Source organism: Aedes albopictus, chromosome 3 (genome assembly GCF_035046485.1).
Source record: "Aedes albopictus strain Foshan chromosome 3, AalbF5, whole genome shotgun sequence".
Taxonomy (NCBI): domain Eukaryota; kingdom Metazoa; phylum Arthropoda; class Insecta; order Diptera; family Culicidae; genus Aedes; species Aedes albopictus.
In genome coordinates, this window is record NC_085138.1 from 36,083,128 (window position 1) to 36,109,821 (window position 26,694).

Here is a 26,694-nt window from a genome sequence, read left to right on the forward strand (position 1 = left end):
TCGTCGTCCTCGTCGTCGTCGTTGTCTCCATTCGTGCTCTGTTGGTCTACTTGGTCGGCTTGGTTTGCAGGCACAATTGTCTTTTGTTCTTGCTCGATAAGCGCACGCTTACTTCTCGCCACTATTTCGATGAACGTTTCACCTACTCCAGGGGAGGATGGGGTCGATTGACTACTGCTCATCGGTGGGAAATCGGCGTCGGAGAATATTTGCTCGCTTGATTGAGCTGTTGCTGCTGCTGCTGTTGTGCTTGTTTCGGGTTGTGGTGGGGTCGCTTCCAAACATCTCTGCTTGGGATGAACCGGCCTGGAGCACCACCTGCAGGTTCTAATTTGGTGCATGTGCTCCACATAGCAGACCTCGTCGGCTATCATGAGATATGAAGGGATCGGGTGTTTGATCCGCATCAATAGCACTCGAACCCCGTTCGGTATGCCGACAAAATAATTCTTCCATCGTTCCGTTTGGATGGAAAAAACATCTCCGTACTTCTTCATGAAGTTAGCAACAGTGGTATGGGGGACAGAAGGGGGCAGGTCATGCACACGAACAGTCACTGCCTCGCTGTCCACATATACCGGGATTTTAAACGGTTTGTCTTTCCAGACAAAGGCCCGCTTGATGTTGTGCGCTTTTTCATAGCGCAGCGCCGTATCGTGGTTCACCATTTCAATGTATACACAGTTGCGCGTGTTGTGCAACTGGATACTTTTCACATCAGAAAGATTTAACTGCAGTTCACTTTCTAGAAAGTGTTCGACTTTGCGAACATCGGGTCGCCCGGGAACAACACTAAAATCAACAATTAGTGTGTTTTTTCTAAAACCACTCATTTCACCGAATTAATAGCACGGGAGTTCTGATGAAAACGTCTGAAGGCTACGAGTGTAGGCTGTCAACTCCCAATGAATCTTTTGCAAGGAATACTGAATGGCACATGAAATATTTTCTGGTTTTGATACTTTATTTGAAACATTGAGCTTGAAAACCTCAATCCAAGAGAGTCTTGAGATCGAAGATTGTAAATGTATAAATCTGTGGCAAGGAATACTGAATGGAACATGACATATTTTCTAGTTTTGATACTTTATTGGAAACATTGAACTTAAAAACCTCAATCCAAGAGGGTCTTGAGATCGGAGATTATAAATGAATAAATCTGTGGTAAGGAATACTGAATGAAATATGAAATATTTTCTGGTTTTGATACTTTATTGGAAACATTGAGCTTGAAAACCTCAATCCAAGAGAGTCTTGAGATCGGAGATTGTAAATGAATAAATCTGTGGCAAGGAATACTGAATGGAACAATTGCATATTCTGGTTTTTATGCCTCATTAGAAACATTGAGCTTGAAAACCTCAATCCAAGAGAGTCTTGAGATCGGAGATTGTAAATTAATGAATCTTTGGCAAGGAATACTGAATGGAACATGAAATATTTTATGGTTATGATACTTTATTGGAAACATTGAGCTTGAAAACCTCAATCCAAGAGAGTCTTGAGATCACTGATTGTAAATGAATAAATCTGTGGCAAGGAATACTGAATGGAACAATGGAATATTTTCTGGTTTTGATACTTTTTTTGGAAACATTGAGCTTGAAAACCTCAATCCAAGGGAGTCTTGAGATCGGAGATTGTAAATGAATAAATCTGTGACAAGGAATACTGGATAGAACAATGGAATATTTTCTGGTTTTGATGCTTTATTGGAAACATTGAGCTTGAAAACCTCAATCCAAAAAAGTTTTGAGATCGGGATTGTACATGAAAAAATCGATAGCATGAAATATTGAACTGAACAATGAAATATTGGAAATGTGTCTGAAAGATGACACAAGATATGCCTGAAAGATGGTATGAGATGTATCTGAAAGATGACACCAGATGTATCTAAAAGATGGCACTAGATATGCCTGAAAGATGGCATGAGATGTGTCTGAAAGATGGCACTAGAAATGCCTTAAAGATGGCGTGAGATGTGTCTGAAAGATGGCATGAGATATGCCTGAAAGATGGCACTAGAAATGCCTGAAAGATGGCATGACATGTGTCTGAAAGATGACACCAGATGTGTCTTAAAGATGGCACTAGAAATGCCTGAAAGATGGCATGAGATGTGTCTGAAAGATGACACCAGATGTGTCTGAAAGATGGCACTAGAAATGCCTGAAAGATGGCATGAGATGTGTCTGAAAGATGACACCAGATGTGTCTTAAAGATGGCACTAGAAATGCCTGAAAGATGGCATGAGATGTGTCTGAAAGATGACACCAGATGTGTCTTAAAGATGGCACTAGAAATGCCTGAAAGATGGCATGAGATGTGTCTGCAAGATGACACCAGATGTGTCTGAAAGATGGCACTAGAAATGCCTGAAAGATGGCATGAGATGTGTCTGAAAGATGACACCAGATGTGTCTGAAAGATGGCACTAGATATGCCTGAAAGATGGCATGAGATGTGTCTGAAAGATGGCACTAGATATGCCTGAAAGATGGCATGAGATTTGTCTGAAAGATGGCACTAGAAATGCCTGAAAGATGGCATGACATGTGTCTGAAAGATGACACCAGATGTGTCTTAAAGATGGCACTAGAAATGCCTGAAAGATGGCATGAGATGTGTCTGAAAGATGACACCAGATGTGTCTGAAAGATGGCACTAGATATGCCTGAAAGATGGCATGAGATGTGTCTGAAAGATGGCACTAGATATGCCTGAAAGATGGCATGAGATTTGTCTGAAAGATGGCACTAGAAATGCCTGAAAGATGGCATGAGATGTGTCTGAAAGATGACACCAGATGTGTCTTAAAGATGGCACTAGAAATGCCTGAAAGATGGCATGAGATGTGTCTGAAAGATGACACCAGATGTGTCTGAAAGATGGCACTAGATATGCCTGAAAGATGGCGTGAGCTGTGTCTGAAAGATGACACCAGATGTGTCTGAAAGATGGCACTAGATATGCCTGAAAGATGGCGTGAGATGTGTCTGAAAGATGACACCAGTAGTGTCTGAAAGATGGCACTAGAAATGCCTGAAAGATGGCATGAGATGTGTCTGAAAGATGACACCAGTTGTGTCTGAAAGATGGTACTAGAAATGCCTGAAAGATGGCATGAGATGTGTCTGAAAGGTGACACCAAATGTGTCTGAAAGATTACACTAGATATGCCTGAAAGATGGCAGGAGATGTGTCCTAAAGATGGCACTAGAAATGCCTGAAAGATGGCATGAGATGTGTCTGAAAGATGGCACTAGAAATGCCTGAAAGATGGCGTGAGATGTGTCTGAAAGATGACACCAGATATGTCTGAAAGATGGCATGAGATATGCCTGAAAGATGGCATGAGATGTGTCTGAAAGATGACACCAGATGTGTCTGAAAGATGGCACTAGAAATGCCTGAAAGATGGCATGAGATGTGTCTGAAAGATGGCACTAGATATGCCTGAAAGATGGCATGAGATGTGTCTGAAAGATGGCACTAGAAATGCCTGAAAGATGGCGTAAGATGTGTCTGAAAGATGACACCAGATGTGTCTGAAAGATGGCATGAGATGTGTCTGAAAGATGACACCAGATGTGTCTGAAAGATGGCACTAGATATGCCTGAAAGATGGCATGAGATGTGTCTGAAAGATGGCATAAGATGTGTCTGAAAGATGAATCTCATTACATCCACAAGTGGCAAGGGCACAGGTGTTAACTATAGCCACAGAGAACAGACGTCCAAGCTCATGTAGTGCAGTTGTGTAAAGCATTGCAACGGTTGTTTTGAAATAACTGGGAATGTGGCCATTACGCGGCGCTGTTAAATTTCGAATCGGGGTACAAATTTGCCGTTGTTTTACCTTTTGGCGCTAGTGTCACCAAGTGTCCACCCTAGTATAGTTCCACCAAGAGAATGTGTTGGTTTTACTTGGAAAACATTAATTGAATTCTTGTTCAACTTGTTTCTTATTGAAAATAATGAAACTAATTATCAATGGGTTGCTCAAATTTTGTTGCTGGATTAGCGAAATAATCAGAAACTTCTTGTTATTTGAGCAAATACAGCTCAGAATCTGAGTAGGAAAATTTAAAGGTGCGCTTGTGAAATATTTCTTCAGAAAGCGCCATCATGGTGTCGAAACAAGTTTTTTAGTGGGAAAGTCACCGTCGATGTCGCTACTGAGCTTGTTTTTTCTTTACACAAGATTTTCAAGCAATTTTGTTCGAGCATGTTCGTCTGTTCTCTGTGCTATAGCATTGTATTACATTTGTACTTCAAATATGAATTTTTGAATACTTTAGAGCCTGGAAAGCTCTCCTCTCTCTCTCTCTTCTTGGCGTAACGTCCTCCACTGGGACAAAGCCTGCTTCTCAGCTTAGTGTTCAATGAGCACTTCCACAGTTTTGAACTGAGAGCTTCCTCTGCCAATGACCATTTTGCATGTGTATATCACAGAGAACAGACGAACATGCTCGAACAAAATTGCTTGAAAATCTTGTGTAAAGAAAAATCAAGCGCAGTAGCGACATCAACGGTGACTTTCCCACCTAAAAACTCCTTCCGACACCATGATGGCGCTAAATTAAGAAATATTTCACTCGCGCACCTTTGAATATTCCTACTCAGAGATTAAGCTGCATTTGCTCAAATAACAAGCTGTGTATGATTATTTCATTAATTCAGCAACGAAATTTGAGCAAACTATTGAAAATCAGTTTTACCACTTTCAATTAGAAATGAGTTAAACAACAATGCAATTTTTATTTCCCTAGTAAATTCACACATTCTCTCGTTGGAACTATATTGGGGTGCACACTTGGTGACACTAGCGCCAAAAGATAAAATATCGGCGAATTTGCACCGCGATTCGAAATGTGACAGCGCCGCGTTATGGCCACATTGCCAGTTATTTCAAAACAACCGTTGCAATTCTTTACACAACTGCACTGCATGAACTAAGACGTCTGTTCTCTGTGTGTATATCGTGTGGCAGGCACGAAGATACTCTATGCCCAAGGAAGTCAAGAAAATTTCCTTCACGAAAAGATCCTGGACCGACCGGGAATCGAACCCGTCACCCTCAGCATGGTCATGCTGAATACCCGTGCGTTTACCGCCTCGGCTATATGGGCCCTGGAAGCCATAGGCACAGAGAACAGACGAACATGCTCGAACAAAATTGCTTGAAAATCTTGTGTAAAGAAAAAAACAAGCGCAGTAGCGACATCGACGGTGACTTTCCCACCCAAAAACTCCTTCCGACACCATGATGGCGCTAAATTAAGAAATATTTCACTCGCGCACCTTTAAATATTCCTACTCAGAGATTGAGCTGTATTTGCTCAAATAACAAGATGTGTATGATTATTTCACGAATTCAGCAACAAAGTTTGAGCATACCATTGAAAATTAGTTTCACCACTTTCAATTAGAAATAAGTTGAACAACAATACAAATATTATTTCCCTAGTAAATTCACACATTCTCTCGGTGGAACTATATTGGGGTGCACACTTGGCGACACTAGCGCCAAAAGATAAAACATCGGAGAATTTGCACCGCGATTCGAAATGTGACAGCGCCGCGTAATGGCCACATTGCCAGTTATTTCAAAACAACCGTTGCAATTCTTTACACAACTGCACTTCATGAGCTTGGACGTCTGTTCTCTGTGCCATAGGTATTCATTTCTCAGACTTGGAAAACTCATAGGTATTCATTTCTCAGACTTGGTTTGTAAGTATGTTTCAAATTTAACACAAATTACTCATATTTTCTTTTTATTATAATTAATTTATTTTTTACAGGTTTTTCCATGTTTCATCAAGTGAGATAATAAGGATTTTTATTTTTGTCATGAGAAAATATAAATACCCCTTATTTTATGAGCATTTATTGTTATTTAATTGAAAATGAACAGAGTAGAAGAGGAGGAGGATGTAGGAATGAGTATTAGAATAAATGAATATAATTAGGAATCAAACCGATGATTTGTATCAGTGTTAACTTGAAGAACTGAATGAGCGGGTAGGAGGATTCAGCAACAATGATACGCACGAAGATCTCGCAGCAAGCGATACCAGCGAGAGAAACCGGTAAACGAAAAGAGAGAGAGAGAGAGCGCGACGCGTATCGTGCCGGCGGCGGTGGACTGGATGTACTTCGGGGAGTTTCAAAACGGATTTTGTTGTGTGACGACGTGTTTGTGTTTGGTGAAGGGAAGTGATGAAAAAAAAAGAAATGATGAAAAAAAGAAATAATAAAAAAGGAAGATGAAAGAGTTGAAGCATTGAAGTGTTGTTATTTATAGTTTGACCACGTTTGACTGACTCCTACAGTGATCAGCAGAGTTTACTGAACAAATCAGCAAAATTTTGCTGAATTTCAGCAAAATGTTTACTGAAACCTTCAGCTCGGCAAAATTCAGCAAAATATTGCTGAAACCCTCAATCGATGTTTGGTGTGTGGTCATGGCTTAAGCGCTGTTTGCAGATCGGAAGGAATTTCTCGGCCTATCTTGATGCATGGGAAATTCCTTGCCTGAATCGCCCAAGAAACCGTTTTTCTTCGATCGCAGTACGCAGTTAGGAAGAAATGACAATTCAAATGGCAGTCACTATAGAAAGTTTCTGCCAGGAATCGGTCAAGAAATTTCTTGAGCGATTCCTTTTAAACTCGAAACTGGGCTTTACGCAGTTATTTAATACCCCGGAAAGACATGTGATACGAGTGTGATTCCTTTACAACGGTACGCAGTGTCTCATGCTACAGAAGTCTAAGGCTGTGACCATAGTGGGTAAGGTGAGATGCGATCGGATGCGATAAGTTATGAGATGAGAAGAGGGATGTTTGATAGGCCATAGTGCATGAGGTTTTCAATGAGGGTGCGCATTAGCCTGGTACACGGTTTATATGGGAAAATACAAAAAATGGAAAAACTCAAGTTCCTGTATACTTTTTGAGTTCCACTTTTATCCCATATTAACTGTGCAAAATTTCAGATCGATCGGAAAAACTATATTTTAGCGCCCGCCATTCTTAGTTTTTCATACGATTTACTATGGGGAAATTTTACTCCTGCAAAGAAAAATCGCTAGGAGTCACCTCTAGATCCCTAAAAATAAGTCGACGAATGATTTCTGTAGAATACTTTACTATGAATCAGACCTCCAAAGACAGTAAATAGATGCGACGTTGGCGGAAAAAGTTATTAGGCCTCACCCGATCGATAAAATAACGAGATTTTATTATTTATTATTATTCCTTACATGTTAAACATCGTTTGCATGCCATTCGGTTTTCAGTCAATAACTTTTTCCACGTGCCTCAGATCGCTTCGTGGTCTTCGGAGGGTTGGTTCCCCGTAAAATTTCCAACAGAAATCATTCATCGATTTATTTTTAGGGGTTGAGGGGCAACCTGTGGCATTTTTTCTTTGAAAAAGTGATTTTCCCCATACTAAATCGTATGAAAACTTAAAATAGCTGGCGCTAAAATATAGTTTCTCCGATCGATCTGAACTTTTGCACAGTTGATATGGGACCAAAATGGAACTCAAAAAGTGTACAGGAGTAGAATGTCTTTTTGTGTCCCACGCTAGTGCGCATGTTGTTTTCACATTCTTTTTCGCCTATTTCGTGCGCATCAACGACTCGCGTGATTTGATCGATGAAGTCGCTTGTATGTTGAAGCGCTTCTTTGGATGTGGGTAGTTAAATGATCGATTCATCTATAAGAGCGGAAAGATAAAATGCACCCGTTTTTTTGTTTTGCGCGGGCCGTTTTTTTTTGCTGTAACTTAGTCAGTTTTGATCCTGTTGCAATAGCAAAAACCGACCAGTTCAAAAAAAAAATCTGGTGTAACTGTACAAGATTGAGATTATTGAATTAATTATTTGAGAAAAGAATGTATAACATGTAATTATATCCGCGTGAGCGATGTCTTTATGCACATATTTTTACTTTCCGAACTGGGCTATCTGAGTGTTGATTTCAATTTAAATCAATATGAGACTGTTATACTGATTTCGGCATTAAAACATTACTTGATTTTGCTGACCTCGGCAAAAAGAAACAAAAACTTATCATTGTGTATGCTCACTTGCAGTGCATATGCTGATTGTTTTTAGCCTCTTCTGTACGATAGAAATCGAGATTACCATCTTCAAAATCGTGAGGCAAATTGTTATAAAGAGAGGGAAGATAGGAAAATTAACACGGCGTCCCTTAAGGGTATACTCTTTTTATTACAAAATTTTCGGCGATATCTACGAGGAAAGATGTCTCTAATAACACTAATTTACAGCATTTTTGAACTCGGTAAACTGATGATCATTTTTGGTGTAGAATCATGTCCTGAGTTCGAAAACGTGAAGGAAAAAATCATAGTACAGCGGAAATTTTTTCGACTATCCATACAAGGTTGATGATTTGAAATTGGTTTTTGTTCTATTTCTAAGCAAAGTCGCTCACTTCACACATCTCATACTCCGTAATCAATGCTCCGATTGAGCTGATTTTTTTACTGTAACTCGCCTACATATGATATGTCAAATAAACGTTGAAAAAGAATTTTTAAATTGTTTTTTTTTCTTATTGAAAAAAAAAACATTTCTTCATAAATATATTTTTGGAAATTTAGCTAAAATTTGAGGAGATCGTCCCTAAAACTCGCCAATATCTTGAATTTCATCAATCTTACGCAAAATTTGTATTCAGATGATCGAATAGTATTATATTCAACTTTTAATTTATGAAAAAGATTTAAAATTGGTTGATCAAAACGCAAGATAGTTGAATTTTAGTAAATTCCATACTAAAAAAAAGTAAAAATTGAAATTGAGATAAAACTTAAAAACTGTTCTACTTAGAAATTTTTGAATAACGGTTTCGAAATCAGCGCTAAAAAAATTTTGGTCGTTGACAGAAGTTCACGACTTTCGTTTTATTTTGTAAACTAGTGTAAGTACACAATGTTCATCATATATTAGGTAAAAGAGTATCAATCGAAATCGATGTCACACTCTTTTCGTTAGGGGATCTAGTTTTGCCTGACAAAGAAGAAAGCAGAACCTTTCAATCAGAATCCTTTTAGCAATTAAGTTGAATACCATAACGCCTCAAACTTTCTAACTTGCACATGAATAACATGCACTGATCAAACGACCATATCAAACATTGATCACTTGATTCAAATCCCGAACAGAGAAAATGAAATTTTTTCTTATACACATATAATAACAAAATAATGCTGTAAAAAACTTAAACGATTTGATGGAATACTATTTTATATGCAATGAAATATGTTATTTTACATGGTGATCGATAGACAATATGATAAATGTTTATTACGTCTAGTCCATCAAAATGCATGTCATGTGAAAAAGCATTGAGTTATTTTTAAAAACAATCACATAATAACGCATTTTATATTACCTACTAGCATTCCCAACACATTAAATCCGCATTGCTATACATACACAACGAGCGCAATCATAAAATCCATACCTACCCGACAAGCGTTCTCTTGCGTTATCTTGCGTTCACATGCGTCGAAGCAGCTCCATCGCATCTCCGCACTCATCGCAACTCATCTACTATGTACGGTTCATGCGTTCTGCATATAGTTTCCACAGAGTGTGCTTCGACGCTTATCCGATCTCTTATCTCTTTGGGGTCGTCCATAAATGACGTAGCTTTTTTGGGGGGAGGGGGGTGTTTGTGATTTTGTGACGAAGTGTGACGATAGGGGGGTAGGGGTTCATGATATGTTTCACGTAGCTTTCTACAAAACTCAATATTTTGTCTACTTGAATACCTAAATCATTATCCAGTAAATAAAAAAAAATATATATTGCATGATCTATTTTTTCACAATAATATAAATAACAAATAATGAACATAAATGCGGGCTTCCTTTCATAATATATGCAGCTATCGGACGCAACAACTGTATCTAAGAAAATGGTTTTGAAGTCCTGCGTAAAGAATAATGAATAATGAAAGAATAATGCGTATGAAAATCAATTTCGCTCAAATGCTTTCAACGATCAATAGTTTGCCGCTTGCTATAGGGCACTGCACGCTGCTAAGGCTGCAAGGGAAAATTTTCTAAGTTTTTGGCATTATGGCATTATTCCAGGAGGGCCTTATACAGTTTCTACAAAATTCCTCAAAAAAAAACTTAAGGAGCTTCTCTAGCATCTTTGTAAGAAATTCCTCATGGTGTTCTTTATAGGTTTCCTCAACAGGAGAAGGATAACATTTTCACAGGAATTCCTACTGGAATCCCCAAAAGGATTTAGAGGAATCTCAAAAGGAATCCCTCAAAGAACTTCTAGAAGAATTTCAGAAGAAGCTCCTGGAGGAATCTTGGAAGGAAATCATGGCGAAATTCCAAAAGAAATCCCGTGAAGAGTTCCTGAAGCAGTTCTAGATGAAACTTTCAAATAAATCTTGAATAAACTCCTGGAAGAATCTCATAATGAGTCTCAGAAGGAACTCGTGGTGTGATTTCTAAAGAAATCACGGAAGAAATTATTAAAGGAATCCCGGAAGAAATTTCTGAAGGAATCCCGAAAATAACTTTTGGGGAATCCCGGAAGGTATCCAGATAGAAATCCTGGTGAAACCTTAGAAAGAAAAGTTCCTGGAGGAGTCCTGGGAAAAAAATCCTGGATAAATCCTAGAAGGAAGTCCTCGAGGAATCCCAGAAGAAACTCCCAGGAGAATCCAGGAATGAATTCTTCAAGGAATCCGAAAAAGGACCCCTGGAGGAATCCCAGAAGCAACTCCTGAAGGAATGCCGGAGGGGTTTCCTACAGAGATCTCGGAATGAATATCTGAGTGAATTCCTGAAGGAAACCTAGAAGGAACTCTGGAGGAATCCCGAAAGGGAAAAAAGTTCTGATGGAATCTCAAAGGAAACTCCATTTGAAATCCCTGAAGAGATGTTCGAAAAATCTGCTCGTGAAATAGAGGAGAAGAAAACTTTGAAAGAACTCCCTAAGGAAACCATGGATAAACTTTTAGAACAAAACTTCCGGAGAAATCCCAGAAGGATCTTTTAGTGGAATTGAAGAAGGAACAGCGAAAAGAGGTCTTGGAATCTCAATTGGAATTCTTGGGGAAATCCCAAATGGAAGTGCTGGAGGAATTAAAAAGGGAGGAAGTCTCAAAAATGGGAATCCCAAAAGAAACTCCTTGAGGAATTCCAGAATGAACTGCTGAAAGAATTTTAGAAGAAACTCCTTCATGGTTGTTCCCGAGAGGAAAACCAACTTTTTATAGAGCAGCTGACTGATTTTCAGCAACGCTTAAACTGTGAACTTTATTGAAATATAACTTATTAAGCATTCTACATTACACAAAGTTAACAAAAATCTACTTACAATCAAGTGGTTTCCACTTTCACGACTTCTTTTTCAGACCTACGTCCAATATAGGTGCAATCACCCTAATTTGGTGGTTACTATGTGGACGCTATGTTTTGGGACACAAACATTTCTAATTATGGTCTTATCGTATAAATTTCTCTTTTAGTGTCTACTTACGAACAGAAATCACTGGAACGGCAAGATGTGGTAGTTTTCCCCCTTTTTCAGGTGTTTCTAGAAACCTAATTTTGCGCGGCTATGGGGGAGATACACTGGTAAGTATTCACTACTAATTTCCTAGTTTTTGTTCACAGGATTTTACTTACAGATTTTATACATCTGATTATGCCGCGACTTCCAGCTTTCTGTGCAAACTCGCCCACTAATAACTTTAGTTTTAATGTAATTCAACTTGAAATAAAACAGAACTAGGCAAACTATCAAAACTGATTATTTTTCACGATGGCGAAATTATGCTTTGTTTATTGCTGTGCTGAATTTCTCTACTACTTTCTCCCTCATCTCTTCTACCACTACCACCACACGCGAGCTGTCATGTTGCAATGGTTATGCTGCGGTTAGACCGGAACATTTTTAGACTGGCCCAGAAAACCAAAATAAAATTTATTTTAATGCGGCATCGTAACAATGGTCCTTCAAAAGTCATGGTGAATTTTATTCAAATGAAATCAAATGATTGATATTCTTAACAGATTTATTTGTGAGCAAACTAATTCTTCGAAAGAGCTCCTAGGTTAATACAGTGATGGACATTCGTTTAGCCGAGGCTAAAAAAAAATCAAAAAAGTGCCAGGAAACTCATACAAAAGATTTTATGATAAAACTTTTTTATCGTAGTGAAAGTATACCTAGTACTGTTTTATAAAAATGTGATACATCACACTTATATATACACTGAAACAAAAACGAGGGTAAAAACCCTTCAAATGTATTTTTTTGCCTAGACATTCGTTTAGCCGAATTGTACAATTTTTAGAATTCCATAATAAAAAACTATCAAATTTCGAAAAATATCCAACAAAGTCATTTTGTATGGTGATCTGCATTATAGATCGACTTGTAAATCATGAATTAGATCGTTTTTGGAAGTGTTGCCATATTAATTTTGCATGAATCTCATATAAATATGTCATAATATTTTCAATGTTTCTCAATTGAGATTTGATGTAGTTATATTTATCGGAAGTGTTTCAAAAGAATCTAATGAAAGTTTCATGACCAAAGCAGGTTGAAATTTTGCGAAAAACAACGTTTTTAACAGAAAAAAATAACACAAACCATCAAAAAATCACGTATTTAAGTATTGTTTTGATGAATTATGATGGTTTCACTTGCATACATCACAGCGTTTACTACTATTACGTCTTCTAATAGCTCCCAATATCTTCTAGACTGTATTCTGGCTGAAATAATATATTTCGAGAAATGGCACCGAAAGTATTCAAATCTCTAGCATGAACTACTTGTTTCATAATTTAGACATTCTTTTCAAATATTTAACATGCTTCGTCATTTATAAGGGGGGGGTGGGTATCCAAATTTGTGACGAAATGCTACGAGGGGGGAGGGGTATTAAAAACCGCTTAAAAAAGCTACGTCATTTATGGACGCCCCCTTGGCATCGCAACTTACCCACTATGTGCTCAACGTAAAACGTTCACTTTTGAGTTTAAATCTCACTATACTAAATTAAAATAACTAAATTTATAAACAAAAGCTTTACACTGCTATTTCAGTGATGATATGGCGATAAATTTGCAGGTTTAGTCAAAATATGCTTGTTTCTATGAAAAAGGCATAAATATATTATATAAAGCTAATTTTGGTCAAAATTTTCCACAATAGGGATATAATCAAGTTTTGGAAAAGATAATTATAAATTAATCTTAGATATAACGCAGCCTTGCTTTTTTACAAAACAAAAATCATTAAAACAGGTTCAGCGACAATTTATGTCGACTCTCCACATGTCGATGTTCTACATCTCGATATCTCTCCCTATCTCGATGGTTTGTTCGGTCCCTTCAATCTGCATACATTTTACCACAAAGAACAGATGAACATGCTCGAACAAAATTGCTTGAAAATCTTGTGTAAAGAAAAAACAAGCGCAGTAGCGACATCGACGATGACTTTCCCACCTAAAAACTCCTTCCGACACCATGATGGCGCTAAATTAGGAAATATTTCACTAGCGCTCATTTAAATATTCCTACTCAGAGATGGAGCTGTATTTGCTCAAATAACAAGATGAGTATGATTATTTCACCAATTCAGCAACAAAATTTGAGTGAACCATTGAAAATTAGATTCATCACTTTCGATTAGAATTGAGTTGAAAAGCAATTTAATTACACACTCAATCCTAAATTGCCTGTTCAGCACTTTTTTGACGAAAATAGAACAGCAGAACTATTTCGGTAGCTTCGGTAATCGATTTTACTGAGGCTCAGTACACCAACTGTCAAAATCTGGTGCAAAAGGTAAACAATGCAGTATAGCTGTATACAGCTGTTCTATTTTCGTCAAAAATTTACCGAACACGGTATTCCAAATTAAGTGTGTATTATTTCCCTAGTAAATTCACACATTCTCTCGGTGGAACTAAATTGGGGTGCACACTTGGTGACGCCAAAAGATAAAACATCGGCGAATTTGTACCACGATTCGAAATGTGACAGCGCCGCGTAATGGCCACATTGCCAGTTATTTCAAAACAACCGTTGTAGTTCTCTACACAACTGCACTTCATGAGCTTAGACGTCTGTTCTCTGTGATTTTACCTTTCTACATGTCGATATGTCCTTATCTCGATATCTCTCTATCTCGATGCGATCTCGTTCGTTTTTGTTCGAGATTTTCTATCCATATGTCGAAATGCCCATTTTTACAGGTTGCTAGATCTCGTTTCTTAGGTGCAAAACATTCTGGGAAGGTGAAGTGACATCTGTTTGTTGACGGTTTTTCCTAGTTACGGACGATTTTTCAATATAGTGTGCATTACAAATTGGTTCTTGAGTTTGATCTCTCCCTATCTCGATGGTCCCTTCAATATCGAGATATAGAGAGTCAACTGTAATTTTAAAGATCAAGATCAAATGACTCCGTACTTCACCCAATCTGAATCTTATAGTTTATTTCATATGGTCATATTTGCTACCAGTAATGTTGAAAACAACAACCTAATTTATTTAACTTAACACCATTACTCAATAAAAACTAGGCGAAATACCAATGAAAGACGTGCGTGTCGGCCGAAAGGAACTTGACACATTTGCAATCATTACAAAAGGTTAAAGCACAGAGAACAGACATCCAAGTCCAGTTCCCAAACTGTGTAAGGAATTTAACGGCTATTTGAAATCGGCAACACAAGTGGCAATAGCGTGGCGCTGCAATCGGTTGATTTCCCATACTAATTTAATTCACCACTTGAAATGTTTCAATTCACCACTGACTGTGGCAATATGGTGTTTGGTGGCGTTAGTGTTGTCATCGTGTATTGGTTTGCAACCTTTCTCAAGTAATGATTCAAATCCTTACACAACTTTCCGAATGAAATTTGTTCTAGTCTGGATGTCTGTTCTCTGTGGTTAAAGACAGTGTATTTATTTCAAAACATATACAGTTTCTTACCGATTTTGGCAACACGAGGTGAATTTTATGTTGCCAAATTGGGGTGTTGCCAAAATCGGTAATTTTTTTTGTGGATTATTTTTAACTTTTATATGTCAATTTGGCTTATATTTTAAATATGGACTATTCACAAGTTATAAAACAATCCCTGTAGGTGACGTTCATAAATTACGTCATAATTTGTAAAATTGTTGATTTTGGAAAATTTAATGAATTTTCATTTTTTGAAGAAGAGAAAGGCTAAAATATAAACACATTTACAAATACAAACGATTTTTCGGTAAAAATTTTTGGTAAAAAATTTTTGTTGTCAAAATCGGTAAAAAATTGTTGCCAAAATCGGTAAGAAATTGTTGCCAAAAACGGGTGTTGCCAAAATCGGGAAGGAAATGTTGCCAAAAACGGGTGTTGCCAAATTCGGGAGTAGACAAAAACGGGTGTTGCCAAAATCGGTAAGAAACTGTACTGTATTTGATCATTATGTAAGCTTCCAATTAATACATTCACTTTGCAAATCTGAATTACAGATGGGAAATAAATTCAATTTTATTGTGTATCCGAACTTATTGAATACCGTGAATTTTATCCAAACATTATTTTTCAAGTAAAATTCGTGCGATAACGTGCCTCTGGAGCCGACCTTCTGCTACACAGAAAACACCCAGAAAACCAATGCTTAAACATAATGTTTGACCCGATCGAAATTTAATTAGTGTCAAACAATTGTTTTTGTTTGGGTTTATTCCTTATCAAATATTCGACCCTGCTTACTTGTAACCATAGACAGCCTCAACGTACACTTGCTGGATACTAGGATACTTACGTGTTAACAACTTCAGATGTACGGATATCGGATATTACAAATGACACTATTATTGTCTTTTATTTCAGTAAAAGTTATATTAAAAACCAGAAAAGCCATTTCATCGCAGTTGTCTTCATCGAAATCGCTGTATTTAAGGCGAAACTGGATACATTTCCTCACTTTTCGGTTTTTGATTTTTAATAAAATAGCGAAGCAATAATTTCAAAATCGATTTTCGTACACATGTAGAGTATGGATCAAGGTATCTCCTGAATTTTTCCCTGGTGGAAAAAGTTTTTCGTTTTTGCAGAAACCATTTTTTTGTGCAATTTTGTTTAAAAATGGTTTCTGCAAAATCGAAAAACTTTTTCCACCAGGGAAAAATTCAGGAGATACCTTGATCCATACTCTACATGTGTACGAAAACTGATTTTAAATATATTGCTTCGTTATTTTATTTAAAATCAAAATCCAAAAAAATGAGGAAATGCTTCCAGTTTCGCCTTAAAAGACAATCACTCCGTCTTTCACAGTGGATCGCAGAGTTGCGTCAGCATGGAGGTATTGTCCGTGCAGTTGAATCCCGGAATTTTCGACTAGCGAAGTTGGATTGTTCTCCAAATCCGTGCGTTGAACCTAACTTCGGAAGTGGTGCGCTGTATATAGCGGACCAGGTTTATTCCAGAAAGATAAATCCAACTTCGCTAGTCGAAAACTCCGATTTTCAACTAAATTGAGAATATAGACTATAGAGGGGAGAATCCTTGTCGTCGACTTCGAGTTTAACGGCTTCCACCGGGTTTCGTGTTGACGTTGAGTGATTTCGTGAGACTTTGAATTCTGTCGATTCTCGCTACAGCATCTGCTTTAACTTCCATATTAGTAACAAAGCCAGCATCGGTTTTCATTATGGCTATGGTATTTGCTAACTCGTCCGCAAAACTGAACTGTGAACATATTTTCTGAAGTTCCTTGCAGTTATCGACAATTGTAAGTGCTTTTGCGTCTAGATCTTTCTTCAGGAGGTCAAGATCACCACTGAGGCTGCTTATTTGGCTTTGAATTGTTGCTTGCTGTTGTTTACTTTCATCATAGCGTTGTTTAGTTTCCTGCAGTATCATTTCAATCGTTTGTGTCTTTTTTTCTGGTTTATAACTAGCATCGAAATGATGCGCCATACTGCAGCCACATTTGTTGCAACTTTCGGTGCTAATGCTGAAGGCTTGGCAAAATGACATAGGCAAAATGAAACGGTCACATTTATGACAGCAAACCCAAGCGCGATGATTTTTGCAAAGCACATTAATATATGGAGTGGGCAACATGTCCACAATTTCTATTGCGGTATTTTGCCTGTAATTTGAATACGATGAAACTGAAATAGAAGCAATGTTTTCTGCATGTTGTAGATCAGTTAGTTTATTTTGTAATACATACAGCTTTCTCATGTCGTTTATTTGGGCATTGAGTTTTGATTTGATTTCATTTTTCTTTTTTCGCATTTCTCCAAATGCGTCAGATGCCACATGACCCAGTTGAGTAATTTTCTTCACCATCTGTTCTAATGTTTTCATGGACTTTTTCCAGGCATACTCGATCTCATCAAATTTTTCCGGATCGTCAATCCAAGTATTGATGGGTCTACTCAAAGCACTGTTGTTCATGTAAAACCTATTTTTGTCCGAAATTGTCCAAGGGTTTAGCGCTTTGAATTCAAAATTAACACTACTTTCATAGCAATTGGTGAGAACTACCATAATATTACTGAGCAGAACATCTGGGACAGAGCTTTTCATCATATTAATTGTGTCTTTTAGATTCGACGTAGTTCGAGCCACAGTTCCATTTACAACCAACATAATGGCTGCAATCGTTCCAGTCATCTCAGCAACTTCCATGATTTTCAATATGTTTTCAGCGTCCTTATCCCGTCCACTTGTGTCACTTAGACCTGGGGTATCAATGAAGGCGTAGTCTATGCCATTCAATGAGAAATTATAAAACGTACATTTTCCGGTTTTGCTTTTTGTGGGATCTTGAAGATCTTTTTCCTGATGATCAAATTCTTCCGTAGCAGGATAGTGCCTTGAGGGGATCGCAATTTTCAGATTGTGCAGCGTTCCTCCGCGAAAGTAGTTGGTCAAATAGTTGATGAGAGTCGACTTTCCCGATCCCGTTTCTCCGACCAGTAGCACGTTGTAGACATTCTTTTTGTTTGGATTCTCGATTCGGAAAACCTTTTTTTTAACAGACCTGTAATTAAAAAAAAAAATACTATGTATAGCTATGAATGAACTTTATTCGTCAGTTTCTCTAGTTTCCACTTCGTAACCTGGTAATAATAAGACAAACGTCTTCAAATCCCAGCCCAATCTCAAGAAGTGAACTGAGACTCACTGAGACTTACAAACTGCTCAATCGACCCAGTGACTAAACCAAGACTCCCGGATAACTAGCTCAGCAGCATGAGACCCCTAGAGCTGGGTCTACAGGGTCGGCATGCTACTGGGTAATTCGGAGGGGCTACGCGGAACAACGGGTGCTGAAACTGTGGAATTCTTAGTGATCGGTGAATTGAAAAAGTGTTATACAAAGTCTATGTGGGATTTATATAATCTAATACTGAGGTTGGGTGTCTGAACTTTATTGGGCTATGGCTACTACTATGGGCTAGTTTGTGGTGTGAGGATCGTTGTTCTGGTAAGGACTGTATCGGAAATTAACTATAAACATTCAAAATGCTCTATCTCGACGCACGGTTGGTCTTTCCATTCCGGTTCTTCTATGAAATCTTCACAATATAGTTAAGTTTAGAACAGCTTGAAGAAATTTGGAAAATGTTTAGTATTATTGAAAATATGGGTCTATGAGTATACCACACAAAATAACAATCTGTACAAACAGTTTTTATTTTAAATTTTTTCAAAGTTTCAAACATTTGTAGCGAAAAAAAATTGTACGGGGAAAAATCTGGAAAATATTGTTTATTACTAGCAGTTATGTGCACATAACATATCACTCAAAACCGACTTTTAAAATTCTTATTTTGGATAGAAAAACCTCCAACATTGAGAATATGGTCTATCCCAAAGGAACACCTACTTTTTGGTCGAACTTTGACGCTCTGTTTTAAATATCTTTAGAGGATATAAAATTCCGTTCTCTGGTAAAACTACCTCTTCAATAGATTTAAATACATACCCAATCGAAAAAAATACAAATTTTCAATTTAATGTATTTTTTATTTGCGTAATCGTTCTTTGAAGACGCATAAAAAAAGTGTTCATCGAAAAATGGCCTTTTATCATTTTTAAGAATTGCCCTAAACTGCGGAGGGATTTTTTTTGATAAAAATAATTTTCCTATATCATGAGCATTCTGGAAAAGAATATATTTGCGCAAAAATAAGAAAAAACTGAATATTTTCCCACAGTTTTCGCAATTTTTAATTTTTAGGAGGTGTCCAAAATTTTAAAAACATTTGCGCAATCTTTGAGATATAAGTCCAAATTAAATGATTATTTTTTGAAAATCAGAACTGCCATTCTTTATTTTGTTTGGGATAGGCAACTTTTTTTCTCTTACAAAAAAGTTCAACATGATATAACTTTTCATTGAGTGCATTAAAAAATCTCAAATTTTGACTGCTTGTCAACCTATTATATGTGCATCATTGGTACAAACTTGGGCTCGATTGAATAATGTTTCGCGAAGTTAGAACCGTTCAGGTAAAACACTATTTTTTAGACAACTCATTTTTGAGCTGTCATATCTCGGAAACCAGTGAACCGAATTGAATGAAATTTTGAACGTACACTAACAATATGTAAGTTAGAGTGGGTCAACGTTGTATGGAGAAACTTTAAATTTGATCGCATCAACCCGGAACAAAGCTTTTTCAATCTGTATTGATGGCCAAAATAACTGTGCAAAATTTGGAAGTGATTGGTTGCGTCCCCGTATTCCGCATTGCGATTGAAATTTGTATGGAAGTTAGTATGGGAAAACGTACTTTTTTGCATTTTATTCATAAGTTGAATTATTTTGTCTAATACTATGTAACTGATTACGTTAAAGCATAGCCTAGAATATGCCGAAAAACTATGCCGAAGACCGCAAAGTGATCCGATGCTTGTGAAAAAAGTTATTCGCTTGGTAACTTAGGCTAAAAATTAAGATTTTATTATTGATGTTATTCCTTTACATGTTAAATGTTAAGTACCACCAGGCAATCTGTACGTTATAACTTTTTTCACAAGTGTCGGATCACTTTGCGGTCTTCGGCAAAGTTTTTCGGCATATCCTAGGCTATACTTCAACGTCATTAGTTAGATCATTTTAGACAAAAAACTTCAATTTATGAGAAAAATGCAAAAAAGCACGTTTTCCCATACTAAATTCCATACAAATTTCAATCGCAATGCGGAATACGGGGACGCAACCAATCGCTCCCAAATTTTGCACAGTTGTTTTGGACGCCAAAAGGAATCGAAAAAGGTTTGTTCCAAAAAATCGACTTTGTTGACCCAGTCTAATGTAAGTGCTTCACAAACTATTGAAACATAAGTACTTTTTAAACGTTGAAAAAAGTTATCATGGATTGACACTTTTTGGATTTTTCTCGAAAAAACGTATTTTTTTTACAATAATGTCAATAAATTTTAGTGTTGATATCCAAAGATTTTCTAGTTTTGTTCTCAAATTATCTCTAATCAGATATATTAGAGCCTATTTAGATTGAAGGAAGAACACATTTAGTAATTTTTGTGTGATATTGTAAATTTGACTTATTTTCCTCTATATGGGTAAAAATTTCAACCCGGTATAACTTAATTCGCCGTGAGAAAATATTACATTTTATAACGTCGTATTAAGTATCAATATATTGTTGATAAACGCTAAAAAAAATAATTCAATTCGGTTCTCTGGTTTCCGAGATATGACACTTCAAAAATTAGTTGTCTAAATAATAGTGTTTTACCCGAACGGTTCTAACTTAGCGAAAAATTAATCAATCGAGCCCAAATTTGTACCAATGATGCACATATAATAGGTTGACAAACAGTCAAAATTTGAGATTTTTCTATGCACTCTATGAAAAGTTACAGCATGTTGATTTTTTTGTGGAAGAAAAAAAGTTGCCTATCCCAAAAATTTTGGCCATCCCCTGTATATAGTATCTCCAAAAATAAAGTTATGTTTATTTCGAACAGATTTTTTTTCAGGCAATTGTGAACGTTTATAGTTAATTTCCGATACAGTCCTTACGTACCGGGGCGTTGTTGGACGTTGGCGAGCGCTCGCTGCTGCAGGTGAGGTTTGCTTCGGCGGTGGTGAGTCGGAAGATGGCGACTTGGTGGCTTGGTCTTCGCGCACCTGAATGGCGGCGGCGCCTCTTGATTGGGTCAAAGGCAATGGCGGATTGCTACGGAAGTAGCCTGGGGGTCTACGGCGTTCCCTTCGTTGACGTAATCGACGGGCCACGGACGAGACCGTATTGGCCATGCCGAGAAGGGTTCTCCTGGACACTTAGGACTTCACGGTCCGAGACTTCTCTCTCTACGGCGGTTACGGAGCCTGAGAGGTGGTCCTTGTCGTTTAGACCAATACCAACGAAATCGTTGGTTTGGCCGAACGTGCACAGTTGGCTGGGGTAATCTGAGGATTATATAATCCAAACAAAGGTCCTGAGGACCAAGGCATGTTTAACTAACGGCCTTCCGAAATAGCATCCAAAATCTGTTACCTGGCTGAACTATTGGCCTCGCACTGTGGTTCAGGGACACACACACGGAACTTTGGACACTGTAGGCACTTCAATCACTTGGCTCAACTGTCTTGCACGGACGCCGAATTACTATTGATCAATGGCCGACTCCTCAAAATTCTATCTAGCCAATCCATTCATTTTCCATTTGTTCCCTTCATTTTCCATCCTTTTTCCTTATTACCACAGTTGATTAATTCTGCCCTTTTAAGCCCGTTGATCTAATACATTTAACACAAACTATACAATATCTATCCAATCCTACAAACCCAACATAAAACATAATCAATAAAAACACTACAGTTCCTTAAAAAATGCACAAATTAAAAATAATATTGAGATAATTGTAACTAAACGGTCACAGAACTTCCAACAGTGGTGTAATTTTTATTTTGCTCACTTGTATACTTGTAATAAGCTCTAAATGAGAAGATCCGGTGCACTGTTTTGGTTTTTAATAAGATTTGTGCCCTCAAAATCGTGACTAGGTGCAAAAGTCGGCCACTGTGGCGGCCATATTGGGATTCTAACGTCTGTCTGTCCTTAAGGACAGACTTGTTAGAATCCCAAAATGGCCGACTTCGACACCTTCTCACGATTTTGAGCGCACAACTCTCTTTGTAAACAAAACCAGCGCACCTGACCTTCTTATTTTAAGCTTGTTATAAGTGAGCATGAACAAAATAAAAATTACACTGCTGTTTGAAGCTTCCTTCTTGAGATGTATGCGTTTGAAGTTCTCAGGCACTGTTGAAGCGGGATTTCAAGACGTTGGTCCTTAAAGGACAAATATCTGGTCGGTGTATTATTGTCCCACCAGTAGGTACTGCATGACTCATCTTACCTGTCTGACATTGTCTAATAAATTATTCGCGACCTACAGACCGAATTATTAATAATCAAAAGAGTATACCCAAATCACAGCCAACCGAACATCTACTTTAAACTTTATGAACAATCGATGGCGTATCATGCAGCTTATATATCCATTTCTTGGACAACGCAGTGCACGATTCCGTTTGTTCGTAATCGCAAGATTGTACATACATAGTTGCCGACCACAATAGTATTTTTCAGTTTGCGGTTATTGCGCACAGTGCACTGGGTTTTCCATCCACAGTCTTCCATCAGTGAGAATTTTGGTTATCTTTTCACTTGACTTAGAGTATTGCATTTTTTGCACCGTATTCGATCTCCTGCAGAAATGTTTTGTCACACCACAATAAGTTCCCACCAGTTTCAGCATATATTGGTTCGTTTCGATGCTAGAAATTTAAAGGTTACACTTTTTGGGTGGTGCATGAAATAATCGGTTTGTTTACTTGCTACTTTCTTTTGTGTTTGACGTGTGAACAAATATTTTAGACGACTGCACATTCGCACGATAATCTAAAAAGCAAAGCAAGATGCAATACCAATTTGAAATAATAATCATCCTGAACACAAGGGCGTAGCCAGAGGGGGGCAGGGGAGGGGGGGGGGGCGTGGCCCCCCCTAGCAGACAGATTTTGATTTTCATTCGAGCCGATTCAAAAATTATCAATAATTCAAGAGTTCCAGAAAAAAAATAATAAAAAATACTATTGTCTAGACTATTCTAATAACTGAGGTTTTTATCCACAATTATCAAACCTTTTTTTCTTGAGAATCACAGGAAATCTTGCCAAGTATTTCTCCAAGAGATTTATTTCAATCTTATCATAGAATTTAACCAAAAAAAGCTTTATTGATTGGTTAAATTTTGTGATGTTTAATCATGGAATACAAAAACAGTATGCCAAGTTTCCGGTAGGGAAAAAGAAGGACTTTGTATTATATGCTGCTATAGAGTGCAGTTATGTGCTACTGCTACACGAATTTTCACTTGCATTCAATTCAAACAAACGTCATGCTAAGAGAATAATACCTGGGATTTCTTTACAAATTCTTTCAAGGACATCTCCAGAAATTCCATCAAGCATTTATTCAGGAACTTCTCCAAGGATTCTTTCGGATATTCCTCAAGGGACATGTCCAGGAGTTTCTTTTTCGCGAATTCTTCCATGGACATCTTGCAGGGTTCAGATAGTTTTGTTTATGGTTTGTTCCAAGAAATGACTCGAGAATTCCTCCCACGATTCCTTCAGATTTTTTTTTACAGATACTTCTGCAAGGATACATCGATGAATTCCTTCAGGAATTTTGCATAGCTTCCTTCAGTGGATTGCTCCAGAGAGTTTTTCAAGAATTCCTGTATGGGTTTCACCAGACATTCCTCCGGGAATTTCTCCTGGGATATCTTTAGAAGTTTCTTCAGTGCTTTTTTCGATGATTTCTCCAGGAATTTCCAGGAGTTCCTTAAATCATTGTACAAAACATTATTTTGGGAGTACATCCAAAGAAATCAACAATAATTCGTCCAAAAAATATTGCAGACATGGATGCCTTCATTTTTTTTCCTACAGAACTTCTTCCAGGAATTTGTTAAGAAAGCTTTCCAGGAATTTCCTAAGGAATTCATCTTGGGATTGCTTCCGGGATTCCTCCAGGTTTTCATTCAAGCATTCCTCCAAGGATTCACTCAGGAATATCTTTTATGTTTCTTTCAGAAACAACTCCATGAATTATTTTAAAAAATCCTCCAAAGGTTCCCCCAGGAACACTTTTTAGAATTCCTTCAGGAGTTTTTCTTGGAATTCTTTCAGGAACTACTCCAAAAAATAATCCAATACTTCCTCCAGGAACTGTTTAGGAATTCCTCAGGATTTCTCCTGAGGTTTCTTCAGAAACTGCTACAGGGATTCCCCGAGGAGTTCTTCTATGAACTCTTCTTTGAATTCCTTCAGGATTTCTCCAAGGATTCCATCTGCAATTTCTTTAGAAATTTTTACTGGGATTTCTCCATGAATTTCTTCAGAGATTCTTCTAAGAATTGTTCCAGGGATCCTCTGGGAATTGTTGCAGTGATTCCTCTAAAAATTCATCCAAGGATTAATTCAGAAATGCTTATAGAGATTTCTCCAGAAATTCCTCCAGGAGTTCCTTCTAGAGGTTCCTCCAGGAGTATTTCTAGAGATTCCTCTGTAATTTTTTCTAGAATATCCTCCAGGAATTCCACCAAGAATTTCTGCAGGGCTTAATTCGGGACTTCCTTCTGTGACTCTTTCTGGAACAACTTATTTCAAACAACCTCCAAAGATTCTCCCACGAACTCTTTTTAGGATTCCTCCGGCAATTCCTCTTTGTATTTTTTAAGAAGCTTTTCTAGGAATTGATTCAGTACTTCTTCCAGGAACTGCTAAGGGATTCCCTTAGTAATTCCTCTTGAAATTTCTTCCGGGTTTCCCTCTGGAGTTTCTTCAGAAACTCTTCTAAGGATTCCTCCCGAATTTGTTCAAGAACTCCATCTGCGATTTCCCAAGGAATTATTTCTGGTATTCCTATACGAATTCTCTAAGAGATTCATCCACGAATTTCTTCAGGAATTCCTCTAGGAATTACTCCAGGAAATCTATCATGGATTCCTTCAGAAATTCATTCAGGATTTTTTTAGGAATACCTTCTGGAATTTTTCCAGAAATTCCGCCAAGAAATTTTTCAGTATTCCCTCCAGCAATTGCTACAGGCATTCCTCCTGGACTTGCACTAAAACTCCTCCAGAAACTTTTTTAGTCGTTTTTCCAGGGATTTCAGAAATTTGTTCGAGGATTTCTCCAGGAATTCCTCCACAGATTTCTCTAGAAATCCCTCCGGGAATTTCTCAGGCGATTCTTTCTGAAATTTATCCCAGAGCTCCTCTAGAGATTCCCCCAGAAATTCATCCATAAATTGTTGAAGGAATTCCTATAGAGATTCCTCCTAGAATTCCTTCAAGGATTCCGCCAGCAATTCCCAAAGGAGAATCTCCAGCAATTCCTCCAGGATTTTATTTAGGAATTTCTACAAGAACTATTGCAGGAAAATCTCCAGGAATTACCCCAAGAATTTCTTAAGGAATATCTTGAGGCAATTTCTCTAGGGATTGATCCAGGAATTGCTCCCGGACATCCTTCAGAAGTTATGTCAACAATTTCTCCAGGAGTTTTTCCAGAAATTTTACTGGAGATTTTTTCAGAAATTCTTCCAGGAAATTCTACAGGAATACCCCCAGGAATTTTTCAGGGATTCCTCCAGGAAATCGTCCGTAGATTCCTCCAGGAAATCCCACAGAAGTTCTTCTAAAGATTCTTCCTGGAAATCCTCTAGGGATTTCTTCATAAATTCTTCCAGGAAATTCCTGGAGGAATACCATTAGTATTTTTTCAGGGATGCCCTCAGGGACTTCTTTACAAAGGTCTTCTAGGATTCTTCCAAAGATTTCTTCAGGAATTCCTTCGAGGATTCATCCAACAATTCATCCAGAAATTCCGCTAGAAATTCCTCCAGGATTTTCTCAAGGTTTTTTTAGAAATAGAAAAATAATAGAAAAGAAATAGAAATTAGAGATTCCTCCAGAATTTCCTAAAGGCATACCTCTAGGAATTTCTCCAGGCATTCCTCCAGGATTTTATCCAGGAATTTCTCCATGAACTTCTCTAGGAATTACCCAAGAATTTCTCCAGGAATTGCTCCTGGACATCTTGCAGAAATTATGCCAGCAATCCCTCTAGGTATTTCTCCAGAAATTTCTCCCGAGATTCCACCAGGAATTGCTTGAGGGATTTCTCCAGAGATTTCTCCATGGAATCACTTCAGGAAATTCTTTGAAAATTCCACTAGGAAATCCTGCAGAAGTTTCTCCAAGGATTCTTCCAGGAAATCCCCTAGGAATTTCTTCAGAAATTCTTCAAGAATATTCTCCAGGAATACTTTCAGGAATTTTTCAGGGATTCCACCAGGAATTACACCAGGAATTAATCAAGGAACTCCATCATAAATTATGTCAGCAATTCATCCAGGAGTTACTCCAGGAATTCCTTCAGGGATTCCTTCAGAAATTCTTCCTGGTTTTTTTCTAGGAATACCTTCTGGAATTTTTCCAGAAATTCCACCAAGAAATCTTCCGGTTTTCCCTCCAGGAATCGCTACAGATATTTCTCTAGGAATTCCGCCAAAAAACTCGTGCAGG

General features: G+C 37.7%; 1 protein-coding gene across 1 annotated transcript; it reads right to left on the minus strand.

Moving 5' to 3' along the window:
* Positions 1-15,601: 15,601 nt before the first annotated feature.
* Positions 15,602-22,688, minus strand: LOC109426079 (uncharacterized). Its single transcript, XM_029851693.2, has 2 exons — positions 22,453-22,688; positions 15,602-18,094 (listed from the first exon to the last, which is right to left on the minus strand). The coding sequence occupies exons 1-2, from the start codon at positions 22,461-22,463 to the stop codon at positions 16,624-16,626; spliced, it is 1,482 nt and encodes a 493-aa protein (XP_029707553.2). The 5' UTR covers positions 22,464-22,688; the 3' UTR covers positions 15,602-16,623.
* Positions 22,689-26,694: the final 4,006 nt, after the last annotated feature.